This window comes from Callorhinchus milii, unplaced genomic scaffold (assembly GCF_018977255.1).
Source record: "Callorhinchus milii isolate IMCB2004 unplaced genomic scaffold, IMCB_Cmil_1.0 Scaffold1, whole genome shotgun sequence".
In the NCBI taxonomy this organism is placed as follows: Eukaryota; Metazoa; Chordata; class Chondrichthyes; order Chimaeriformes; family Callorhinchidae; genus Callorhinchus; species Callorhinchus milii.
In genome coordinates this window covers 84347847-84361343 of record NW_024704742.1, presented here as the reverse complement: position 1 = coordinate 84361343, position 13497 = coordinate 84347847, and the positions used below count along the sequence as shown (strand labels likewise).

The 13497-nt window shown below is 39.1% G+C and overlaps 1 protein-coding gene across 2 annotated transcripts in view; it reads right to left on the bottom strand.

Annotated features, from left to right (window-relative positions):
- The window catches only part of ric1 (RIC1 homolog, RAB6A GEF complex partner 1), a 96952-nt gene that overhangs the window by 72630 nt on the left and 10825 nt on the right, over window positions 1-13497 (bottom strand). For both annotated transcript variants that reach the window (XM_007906525.2, XM_042332637.1), the window contains exon 2: window positions 1926-2033. In XM_007906525.2, the coding sequence (XP_007904716.1) occupies window positions 1926-2033 (108 nt within the window). The remainder of the gene's footprint in view (window positions 1-1925; window positions 2034-13497) is intronic.

Sequence of the window (13497 nt, the reverse complement as noted above, 5' to 3'; positions counted from 1 at the left end):
ATGTGGAGCAGACCGGAGCCAGAGGAACGGAGGGTACGGGCAGGTAGGTAGGGGGATAGTAGGTCGGAGAGGTAGGAGGGAGCAAGGCCGTGAATGGCCTTGTAGGTAAGGATGAGGATCTTGAATTTGATCCTCTGGGGGATGCATATATGCATATATGCTATCTGACTCAACAACAACTTGCACTTATTTGGCGCCCTCCACGCAGGGTAGCATCTCAGAGCACTTAACAGTGGCGGAGTCTAACTTCGAGCCGGGCGAATGTGGCTTTAAGCACGGTCGAACAGGAAAGTTTACAGGAGGAACTTGAAAGAAGGGAGAGAGGGGCAAGGTGGAGGGATTGAGGGAAAGTGTTCCAGAGTTTTGGGTTGTAGTGAAAGCACGATCTCCAATGGTGGAGCGGAGGGTGCAAGGGAAGAGCAGGAGGCCGGTGCTAGTTGAGTGAAGGCGCCAGTGGTGGATTGGGGAATGAAGAGGTCAGAGTGGTAGGGAGGTGCAGGGAGTGAATGGATTTGAACACGAGAGTGAGGATCTTGAAATCGATCAGTTTGGGGATGGGGAGCCATTGGAGCCTGGCCAGAACTGGTGAGATGTATCTAATTAAACCACTGTATCGGGCAGCGAGTTCCGCATTGTAAGTGCCCTCTGCGTGAAGCACATCCTTCTAAGTTCTCTTTTAGATCCCGCAGTCGCTATCTTATATTTGTGTGCCCTGATCCTGGACTACCCAACAAATAGGAATAGCCTATTTATGATAACATTATTGAATGGTTTAATAATTTAGAACATCCCAACCCTTTTACAATTTTGAACACATCTCTGCGTTCATTAAATATTTGGAGAAGATAATTCTTACTTTGTTCTAATCTAGTGGGATAAGATGTTTTGCATCAAAGCAAATGTCCCAAAAAAATGAAATGGAAGAAATCATTGTGGATTTCCATTAACACAATGGGGTTTCCCAGAAGGGCAACTCGCACAACTGGTGTCAGATACAGATTCAGCCCTTACAGGACGCAGCCTATACATATGGCAGACTAATTAGCATCTTAAGCAAAACAAATTCATGTTCTGTAACGACACGATCATCTCTAAGAAAACAGACTCACCAGAGGAAGGGTTTCATGTCTGAGCATTTGAACCTTCCACAGATAACTGAAGCAATTCTATAGGAAATCTCTCCGTAGCAGGAAAGTTGAAATAGGTCTGAAGGGAGGAAAACAATGATGGATAGTTCCACAAGCTGAGAGGTCACTGTAGCTGCTGTACTCGAGATTCCAGCAGGATTGTGACCACACGTACAAAGTGGTTTTCTCCAAACCAAATAACAAATTCTCCACTGTAGGCCTGGTGCCATTTTAAATTCATAGCAGCACTTTACCAGTAACAATGTTCCTTTATATCCAAGTGCTCGGACTTAGTGAAATCAATCTAATAAACTGGCCTTGATAAACACCAGTGAATATATATGCATTATTATGCTAAAGTACAACTCAAATTAATAAACTACTAAATACACACAGTATTTCTGCACAAACAAACCTAGTAGCAAAACAGCATTAACACACAACAAAATCTACAACATAGTTGCACATGGAGATAAATGAATATGGATGCCCATGGAAATAGATTAGCTGCTCCACTGAAACACACACTACAAATAGTTAATACAGAAAACAAGCAAATATACTGCAAAATAAACATCACACAGAATGTGTGAACGGAATTCAGTTTTATTTATTTTATAGTGACGGTTGAATTTTGTTTTGCTTAAGATGCTAATTAGTCACGGTTCAATCATCATTTACCTCAAAAAGCTTTTTCTGAGAGACATTTCAATTATACAACTGGAATATTCCCTTTAATAGGAACAGAAAGTAAGCAAATCTTCCCATTATTACACAACACAACTAGAAGTTACTTACTGCAACTGCTAACATGCTACTGTCTGGTTTCCATTCAGTTCTTTCATAAGATCCCAAGTGTGAAGTCGCCTTAGCAGATTCCTTGTAACTTACAATTAAAACACTGGGCTGTTGGGCGAAAAGAAAAACAAAACATTAAAATGAGTTTACAAGATGCAACAGTAATCAGCATTATACTAAAGTACAATTCACAAAATAAGGCTGACAAATTGACTATAAATTCTTTAAAAAGCTATATTCAAGCATTTCTTTGGTACAAATAATCTCTCACTCTGCTATTATCATCTCATGGCTAAGGCAACATATGGTGAACTGCTTCCTGGCTTCTGCCAATGACACTTTTGAACTAGCAGCTAAAATAGATGGCCGAAAACACCCAATACAAATCACCACTAATCTGTCATCCCTTTAATGAAGCACTCAGGACCTCCTTTTGAACACATCCTAATGAAGGAACTTGCTAAGAAAATGTATTTGGCAAGTGCCACATTAGTAGATCGTGATGTAAATTTCAATATTTTTTTAAAAAAGATACAAGGTTTCGCACCTATAAATAGGGGAGAGACCATTCACTCCCAACAAATGTCTTACTTCCATAATACTAGTATCAGCATCCCGATCCCTCTCTACGTTACACACTTAAGCAGAATAGTATTTTACAATAATAAATCTGCATTTTGATATAGCTTTATCACAGCAAAAACATCTCAAAAGTGGTTCAGAGGTTTCTATAACATCTGATGACTTTGTAGACAAATGCAGCATGAATTTGTACGCAGTAATGTCACACAAACAGCCATGACATTAATGAAAACTGGGCCAAAACACCAGAAGAAACTACCTTCTCTTTTTGAAAAGTGCCATGGGATCTTTAACATCCACTTAAGCAGACAGGACGCCAAGTTAATACCTCAACCAAAAGATGAAAACAAGAAGAAGCTGGCTATTCATAACAGAGCAATGCACTAGTCATACTCTGACCATCATTGCTTCGTTGTTAATTCTTGATAGCAGAATAGTGTTATTTGAGTTCTTTGAGTAGTACTATATGTCCTGCAATCAACAATGCAGTCTCTTCCAACATTGTAGTTCTGAACTTGTACGCAAGCAAATCAGAAAGCAGCACATTCGACTTTCCAGTTTAAATTCTGGATTTCACACATTCTCCATATCTTTCAATGGACTAAGTTTTGTACCTTGCATTTGCTGGGAAAGAAGTGCACTCAACACCTTGAAATGTCTCAAAACACTTCACAAGCAATTTCTATCAAGGTGTAGTTGTTTTTTGTAGAAAAACAGACAACGTGTTACCAAACTGACAACTATGAACATAAAAATACAGAGGACTGGAAAAAAACATTGTAGTCCATCAGTCTGGTTTCAAAATATAAACAAAAGGAATCAAACCTCAATTAGTTTCTTAAAATCGTATCTAAATTCCTCTTTAGCTTGCTGACAATCTACCTTTCCTCCAAGCTGTGTAACAAGAATAATCCTTGAATTATGTTGATGTCTCAAAGTGCTTTAAAGCTTTCTGTAAAATATAGTGACTGTACATTTATAAAAAATACAGAGGTCAATTTGCAAATAGAAATGTCCCACAAAAAGCTATGAAAGTGAATTACCAGTTTTTTTTAATATATCTCAGGGATTGTCAGCCAGAACATCGAGATAAACTCCTCTTTTCAAATAGTGTCACAGGATTGTTAACATCCACCTGAACAGGCAATACAGGACCTCATCATTCAGAATATTCATTCTCACACTAACACTAGGATATGGTCTCTCAAGAATGAGTTTGCAAATTTAATGCCAGTTATATGCTCCGGGCACTTTAAGAAACAAGGGCTGAAAAAAGCACTCAAGTTGATCAAATTTTACAGCCACAAGAGAGACACAGAGAGAGGAAAGACTCATTTTACTAGTCTGGGGTAGTCATTTGGTACCCAGATCTGAAGCTGAAGGTAGCACATTAACATCCAATGTATTACTCAACTACTCTGCTTTTCTGTAATTTGTATGTTAAATTTATTTCTATCCTGGAGCTGCAGGCACTCAATTAAAGACAATAAAAATACAAAGGTTGATCGTTTGATTTTTAGCATATAAGTACTGCATTTCATTCTAGTGAAACCAACTCAAAGTTGTATTATCGACGATAAGGTTTGGAAATCAAACAGAAAAAGTTTGGTCCATTCTATCAAGTCTCTATTTGGCATTACAAAACTGAACTACTATTTTGATTTTTGGAAAGAGAAGTGACGGTTCAATCATCAATTACCTCAATAATTGTTTTTCAGAGAGAAGTTTCAATTTTACAACTAGATTATTCCCTTTAATAGGAATAGAAAGTAAGCAAATCTTCCCATTATTACACAACGCAACCAGAAGCTATGTGACATTGGAGGTTGAAAAGAGTAGCATCTATTATTGTCTGGATTCATTTGAAATACAGTAATACAACAAAGGTATTATCTCTACTCAATTCTACCCCACCCCAATCAGACATTCACGTCAAAACCTAGAGCCCTCAGCTCAATTCAAATGAAGTTTCCTGCCACTAAGCAGCTAAACAAAGCTAATCCTTGTATGGTGTGCTCTTGCAAGTTTCTTGCAGTTTATAATTTCAATCAGCAGAAATTTAATCTTTTGAAGTTAAACCATAATGTTCTCAGAACAGTACAAGTCTACAATCTTGTGTCCTTATTTAATATCTCTCTTCTACATAGTATTCTGTGAACAAAAAGCAAATGCGCCTTAACATTTTGATGGATCTATTTTTACAGGAGATACACCTTTCAGCAGACGGATCAAGGAAGTGAATCTCAATTTCATCTGAACTAATGAGTAAAATAAAAAAATAAAATAAAAAAAGATTTATGCACTGTTGACAAGCCCATGAGCCTAAAACAATGTAAGTTGATAAAGCAGCACTGTCTATGAGTGCCTCGGATCAGTATTTACAATGTTAGCAACTCTATAATTCCTCCAGCTTCTATTTCTGAATACTCTATTTTGAGTAGACTAAAGCTTTGAAACTGAATTTTCTAGCCGAAAATATATTTTTTAATATGACTCCATCACACTGAAGTGTTTCAGGCCTTCTGGAGCAATTACTGCCAAACATAGTGACACACTGCACTGTAGACAAACAAGCAGTTTATCCCAAAAAACTACGGGGGGTGGGGGGGGCAGTTAATCTGGAACATCAGGAACATTGATTTCTTTTTAAATAGCTTCATGGAATTTTTAACATCCTCCTCAACAGACGGAACTTCAGTTTAATATCTCATCTGAAAGACTACACTTCCAAGTTGACAGCTCTTCTAGTACAAGTCAATCCCATTATAACATATCTGGGTACAGCAGTTGGTTGTGGGCCCCACTCTACCAGAAGTGCAGCGTACCCCCAGGGATACCTGGCTGGTTTCTTGTGAATGCGCTAGAAATGCTCACGAGAATGGCTGTCAGCTTTCTTAATTGGAAACTGGCCCAGTGCCAGAAGCAAAGTCAGATGCATTCTGATGACCTGGAAGCAGGACCAGTAGCCATTCTTATTTTTCATAGAGATTGTAATGTATGAGGTCTAACCTTACAGACTTAGAATGCAGAGCCAGATTGTATCACACTGCAGTGCCAACCTGAAATGTGAGATTACACAAATTTATGTCCCATTGCCAGATGCAAATTAGCCAAGATGACGGTCTGTCAGAAAACTCTTGTTAGCAATCATGAACAGTCATCTTAGAAGTGAGAAAAATCTTAGAATCTTGCAAGGAAATTTGCACTGAAGGAACATGTGGACAAATGCTATGGGTTATGACTGGCTGATGGGCTAACTCCAAAGCAGAACTTGTATCAATTCAACACCGAATCTACATTTTCGCTAGTTTCGTTTCTCAGACTAATGCAACAGACACTATGGAAAACTGCCTTGAAGGATGGTCTCTCACTCCCTATGGTATAACTGCTTGAAGTGAAACTTTCTAAAGTTCATAAAAGTTCACAGTTGCTAAATTCAGTTTAACATAAGAACATAAGAAATGCTAGCCGAAAAAAGTCTAAGGTCCACCTAGTTCGTCTTCCACCTTCCTGGCGGTCGTATGCACATATGTCCCAAACTACCTATGTACTATATCCCATAATGTTATTTTCTAAAAGAAAACTATATCTTATATTTACATTTTATATCTTAATGATTAGTTAAGAGACGAGTGACCAGAATCATTTTATGCAACATCACTGATTTTACAGTTCTAAATGAGAGCAAATACATCCAGGTTCACAAAAATCAGTAAAACATGGCTAAAATGATTTAGGATAAAAGCTGAATTGCTCAATTTCCACCATCATTTTAAATTTCTATCCTCAACAAACAGAACCTCAGTTTAATATCTCATCTGAAAGACTGACATGAACTAGAAAACACCTGCATTTAATATCAGTAGTCACCAGTTGAGATGGTGCAAAGTTTCACCTGCTTACTGCACATAACCACGTTGATGATGCAATCACCACAGTCCAACATGTACATTACAATACACATTATTTGTTAGGAGCTTCCAGAAATAGAAAACAAAATCTTTTCTCAACCAAAAGTATCCTATGAATCTCTGCCTGGTAAAGCTTAAATGCTGGAACTCAGGAAGAAGGCTCTTTCTCCAACTGAAGGTACACGATAAGAAAATATGATCACAACTTAAAAATATGCACCCTATCAAACATATTTAAATTTGAGCTCAAGGTCTAAGGGTAGGTAGCATTGTCTAATCAAATTTTAATGCAAGTGTCTCACCTACAAATTCAACAAGTGAAAAGCCTTATGAAAATGAAATCCGCTTGCCATATGTGAAAAGCATACGACCATTTAAAGGTTACTTAATGCTCTATTTGTATTAACAAACTTTGGGCTCAGCAATTGATATTATACCACTTCTGCAATTTTCACAGATAAATACACAGCATTTCTTTATTTTAGGGAAGAGGGAATTTCCTACACTGTTTCGAATGGCACCATTTCAGAAACTTCAATGTGACCATTTAATGTTAGAATAATCATATGATCCAGGGCATGTGAAACAAGGTCATCTGAGGGACTCCAGGTCAATAAAGATAAAAGGTTAGGTGATTTCTGAGTAGGAATGCAAAAGAAAGAGGAGGAAGAAGAGAAGGAAGGACATTACCGCATTTGGTGGAACACAAAACGTATCCTAATTTTCCACTACCACAATGCGTATTCTGCACAGATCACACATCCTGTAGCTCAGTGGTTAAGAGCATTTGCCTCACAAGCGAGAGACTTGGGTTTGATTCGCGGCAGGGCAAAACCTTGGGCAAGTTTCCTTACTCCACATGCCCAATAATAATCCCTGAAGAAAAAAACAATAATAAAATTGGTCACTTCAATCCACGACTGTTTGTGGGACACTGCTGTGCACAATTGGCTGCCGCGTTCACCCACAAATATAGTCAATTCACTTTACAGTCTATTGTGTGAAGCGTTTTGAGACGTCTAGAAGACGTGAAAAGCGCTATATCAAATGCAAGGATTATTATCATTATTATTATCTGCAGTGCACCAGACACATGATCATTGACGACCCGGAAGTCAATCATTTTTACTGCGAGCTGGTCACATGGCGCTATGAACAAAATAGGGTTCCACTGTAATACAAACTGTCATGGTGTCACTAAAGTGCTACTTCCTCCATTTTGACGAGTATACCCAACTCCAGTTGCTACTATTAGTACAAGGAGGGGAAAATGTTGACAAGTTGACAGTCACCATTGACAAATGTTGATAATCTTGACACCCTCTACTATTCCCTCCAAAATCCGCTCCTTCGCCAACAAAGCCGTTGCTATCCATGACCTCATCCTGGATGAGCACAATGATATTCCTGGGCTTACAGAAACCTGGCTCTCCTTCAGTGATGCCGAGCCCCTTGTTGAAGCCTCCCCTCCTGGCTACACCTTTCACCATACCCCCCGCCCAACCAATATGGAGGCGGGAAGGCCCTCATTCCCCTATTCCTCCAGCTGTTTCTCCTCCGTTGAGCACCTCACCCTCTACCACCCCTCGTCTCTCTCACTCAAAAAATCCTCCTAGTTTACCGCCCGGCCCCCAAACCTCCTGGCTCCTTCCTCACCGATATCTCCTCTCTCCTCTCATCCCTGTCCCTCTGCACTGAACATCTGCTCATAATGGTTGATTTCAACCTCCACCTAACCCTTGCACCACCTCCTCGGATTTCACTGCCCTCTCTTCTCCCTAAACCTCACCCTCCACATCAACTCGCTGACCCACAACTGTGGCCACTCCGCCTCACCCCCTCCTTAGCCTCCTTCAAGTCCTGCCTCAAGACCCTCCTCTTCGACCATGCCATCGGCCACCCCCCTTACCCTCCCTTCCCCCCCCAACCCCAGCTCGGGTCTGAAATGCTGTGCTCTGTCCAGCGCCTTGGGACGTCTTCCTGACGTGAAAGGCGCTATACAAAAGTAATCTTGTTGTTTCTTTACTTCAATGAACAATTTAAGAGTGGCACTCTCATTGTTTGATACTGTAAAGCCAGACATCACTTCAACATTTGCGCATGGAATCACATTTAATTTGAAATGACTTTAACCTCACTGACGAAGCTTTTGTTTAAAAAACATTAACTTTAACCAGATTAACCAGTTTTAAATAGAAAAACACTGAAAAGCAGAATTATTACTATTAGGCAATATATTATTATCAGTTTGGAAGGGCTTAGTTCAAAGTAATCAATGATTCTGATTTTAAATTGCCTATCCTAAACTAGGCACATTTACTTTTTTTGATTGTTATGTAATTGAAACAGTTCTAAAATTCCTATAATGAATCTGAGCCAAGCAGGTGCAAAAGATCTAGAGTTCTTGGCTAAGATAGCATTTCTCATACAGCATGGCAAGAGAGCACTGCAACTGGCATCCCTGAGCTGGAGTGATGAGAAATTAAAGGTTTTGCTCCAATCACTTACTATTCATGGTCCTGCGACTCAAAAAGTGAACATGTGTGGACATTAAGTAGAGACAAAAATTAGACTTGGTTATGATACCCACAGGTCAAACAGACAGTCAACAGCCATTGTCTAGGTCCCACATGGACAAAATAAATTGAGAAGAAGGGGAGCCTTTTTTCTTTTGTTTTAACTGCACTTTGTTAGCATTGGAGGCCTAGACACATTCCAAGACACGTTCCAAGAATTAAACTATCAGTAGACAATGCATTATAAGCAATTCCAATGTACCAAGTTAAAATGAGACGCATTGATATGAGCCAAATTGTTTTAAAAATGTTTGCATTACACTAAGAAAAGTAAAGCAATTCATATCACTGAACAAGAGGGCACAGTAGTAATGAAAATTGGAGCAAGGATGAACATTTAATTTTAAAAGCTAGTTTTGAATAGACCTGACCTGATAAGTATTGTTACAGGAAACAGCTGCTTACAGATACGAAAGAAGACTAAAATGCAATCTTCAAAATACCCTGATCAATAAATCTGTTGGGAATACTGATTCTTACACACTTAGACAATGCAATAACTAATAGCCTGTAAGTTTTTTTTAAAAAATATTGCGCAACAAAAATGTTGTGCTTCCTACAAAGTGTTTTCTTTGTGTGGAAACATTCTCCACACATCCCTCCCTACCCAGCCTTTGGTCACTTGTCACCTTCCTCTCCCCAACGCGCTTGGATTTTCACATTGCTCCTGTAAAACACTTGTGTGGGTGGGGGTCGGGGGGAGGTATACTAGTTGGGGTAATGTTGCGGCAAGTTAGGAAATGTTTATTTGATATATTTGACATACTTATGTCATTGAGATCTCAAGCACTTCACACGAGTAACTGTGAAGCACTGTGACTGTAACTGTAGACAAACACTGCAGCCAATTTGATCTGGGGGATAATTAGAAAGTAAGTCAGTTCTACTCAATCCAATCTGCATAAATAATTATGCAGATTATGCCACAGGCACCAGTGTAATCATGCTGTAACTATCTGGTTACCAGATTTAGTCAAAAGCGAATTACTATTAAGATTTTTCCCTGCAAAATCCAGTTGATTGCTCTGCATTCAACTGGATAATGTGCGTAGCTGCAATATTGGGAAATTAAAATAGAAGTCAGTTATGAGGAACTCTTGGGTTCGTAAAAGGATCCTTTTATCACATAAATTCTGTTAAACCATTAAAATTTCACTCACATAGTCCAGTTTGGCAATAAGTGTCAAAGATTAAAGACATTAATCTGGCTGTAATTGCAGGCTTGTTAGGTAGTTTACATCAAGAACAAATTGAATTTATATAGGGCCTTTCACGTCAGGAGGATGTCACAAGTGGAGGATTTGTTTTTACATCCCTACTCTTTTAGGGATATAAAACTGAACTTCTCAAGATTGGGTCTTAAACATTTCATTCATTGGTTTACTTTATTTGTTACTTAATAGAATCAACATTTAAAAGTCAATAATTGAAAATGGAAAAGGCTGGACTAACTATTGCATTTGTCTACGAATCCAAAACGTATAACCTCAACTACTCTGATAGTCTTTATATTCACAGACAATGGAATGATTACCGTGTGAACTGTTCATAGTTCAGTGAATATTCATCCAGATTACACATTTTAGTGCAACCCAAACTACAGCCATTGGTTCAATAATATTAATCCTTGCATTTGGTATGTTTCTTGGCTATTGACCGTCTGTTTGGTATGAGGAAGAGGTAAGAACCGGCTGAACTAGCTCCAAGGTGCATGTTTGGCAATGGAAGGTCGGGAGTGAGCCAGCCCTCTGTGGTGGTCTTGGTAGTCCGGTTCCTGGGCCAGGCGGGTCCATAGTACTCAAGGGCACTGCTGATGACAGCAAAGCTCATCTGCAGGACTTGGAAGGGCAGACCAGTCACTGGGGACAGGGAATCCTTCCACTCAGCTCCTATTAACTCTGCAAGTCAAAGCCCTAATGGGGTTATCTGGATAAGCAGTGGGAAATCTTGTCAGACAGTGCTATCAATGGCAAGCTATGAGTATTTAGCTGGTTAGAGTCCAGCAGTACCCCAACACACACTCTGGGGTCCCCAAGCCTTGGCACCTGCCAAACTGCGCTGAATACTTTCCGGAATTAGGGAAGCAGGATGTGTCCCTCCAGGGAGACAGTGCGGATTTGATTCCAACAATCTGTCTCATGAATTTCCATGTGTAGGTGGGATACATGGAATTATCATTTTTGTTTGGATACTCTTTAGCATAGTGATGGGTTTCTGCAAGTGTCAAGACACCCGGCTGACTAAAACAAACATATCAAAAATGTTAATGTGCTCCAATGAAATCTGTAGAAAACTTGTACTAAGAAGAACTACTTTTTTATTTCTAGATAGGAAGGTGACATGTAAAGTGTTCAGAAATCTATTTGCAAGAGAAAATATCTGGAGTATAAAGTTTGAACTATCCTGTTGAGAAGCTGCATACCACTTGCCTCATAATGTACAGATAGAACTAAAGAAAGCAGCTGAACCAACACTTGTCCATAGAGGCATGAAATTCTAAGTACTGTTTCTGTTTACTTTCACACTACCCTATTCTTTGCAGGCATTTTGTCAATACTGCCTCTTCGCTATTTTTTGCCACAGCACTAAAGATCTGTGATATCATACATAGTCAGTTCAGCACAAGATACATCCACAAAATTATACCTGCCACATTTTGACCACATCAACTATGATTATGATGTAGCAGTCCTATTTTACTTAAGTTTGAAGTAAATCAGAAAAGGCCTGGAATAAGTGAATGTCTAATTTAATTTACACCCATTTTTTGAAGCAATCTTTTTATGAGGAGTCAGATTCGTCCTTCTGATCTGCTCCAAGCACACCATGCTTGAATACTTCTGTACTAATTGATCAATGCATAAGTAACCCAGGGAATACTTCCTTACCTTTTTTTTGGCGTGCACAAATAAAGAACGCCATCATTGTGATGGGGGAGGGGAAAAGGGGAAACAGATTACAGTTGAGAAACTATAGCCTGCAACATTAAAGGCATCTGCTTCCTCACTGATCCAAATTGTCCCTATTTGTTAAGACCTCTGATTCCTTAATATACAAATTGATTAAAACCTATAACCACAAATGAATACATAAGGCCCTTTCATCAGAACATTTTAAGTGCAAGTGAATATAAATAGAAGCTATAGTTGGGACAAAACTTGCATCAGTCAGACACTACTGGGTGAAGGAGGCTAATCACAATGCCCTTCGAAAGAGAAAACTGAGTTGAAGAAACCAGGTCTGACGTTTAAGATCACAAGTCTTGCTACAGTACAGAAGTGCAGTACAGTGAGAACCAAGCAATGCATATTGCATGGAACTACTTAGTATGCATCAACACTGAGCTGATGTTTGTGGCACAGTAGCACAAAGGGGCATGCAGGTTTAATTTCCCCAACTTATTGAGCTCAGCTGTATTGCTGTGTTGATGTACCATATGGACGACAAAAGAGCAAGGGATCCACAGAAATCACAGGGACAGCCTCCTTCCCAAATGGTTACCAACTCAAAACAGAAGTAACAAAGGGGCTGAAAGCAAATTGAAATGCTGGTGAGAAAAATGGATCTCTATCCTCCAGAGAAATAAAAATAGAATTTACACCTTGACACTTGAAGTCCAGGTGTCAGTGCCTCAGTTTGGCCAAATCCTTCTACTTCAGTTCTTGCCTGAGGTAGAAGGATTTGGACTTTGAATTCAGTCAATGCGGACCGAGTCTATGCTATTCTCTAATCCAGTTCTGGGGGAGCATTACACTGATGTAGGTACCATCCTTTCGAATGAGGTTAAACTGAGGTTCCATTTGCCTGTTCGGGTGGATGTTACAGATATCATGGCACTATTCAGAAAAGGGAAGGAAATTTCTCCTGGAGTCTGTGCGAACTATCCCCCAATAAAGTTGGTCACTGACTATGGCTGATTGTGGGAAATTGTTGTAATTTACAAAATACATAATCATTACGCTTCATCTTGTGAGATGTCCTCCCTATATAAAAATATGAAATATGAAATGTAAACATTATTTGATGCTAATGTAAACCACTATCCCAGTTTTACAAAATTACTCTGAACATCACATACACGTTCACTGCATGCAAACATTAACCATGGAGTACTGTAACCACTACCCAGAACCTAGTTTAAACATTCAACTTTCTTAACTACTAAAGCAATCAAGGACATAAGTCAAATGTTTACAAACTCATCACGGAATGTAAATTAAAATCGGGATAATTTTTTGCCAATCTAATTTACAGCACTAAATGGCACATTTTGCACTTATATCCAAAGCACAATAATAATCCTTGTATTTGATATAGCGCCTTATCACGCCTTTGAGACGTCTCAAAGCGCTTCACAGAATATACTGTAAAGTGCATTTTGAGGGTGAAAAGGTGCAGAAAGTTGTGTACAGCAGTGTGCCACAAACAGCTGTGGATTGAGTGACCAATTTTTTTTAAAAAGGAATTATTACCCCTGGAAAAGCAATCCACCAATCGACCAAC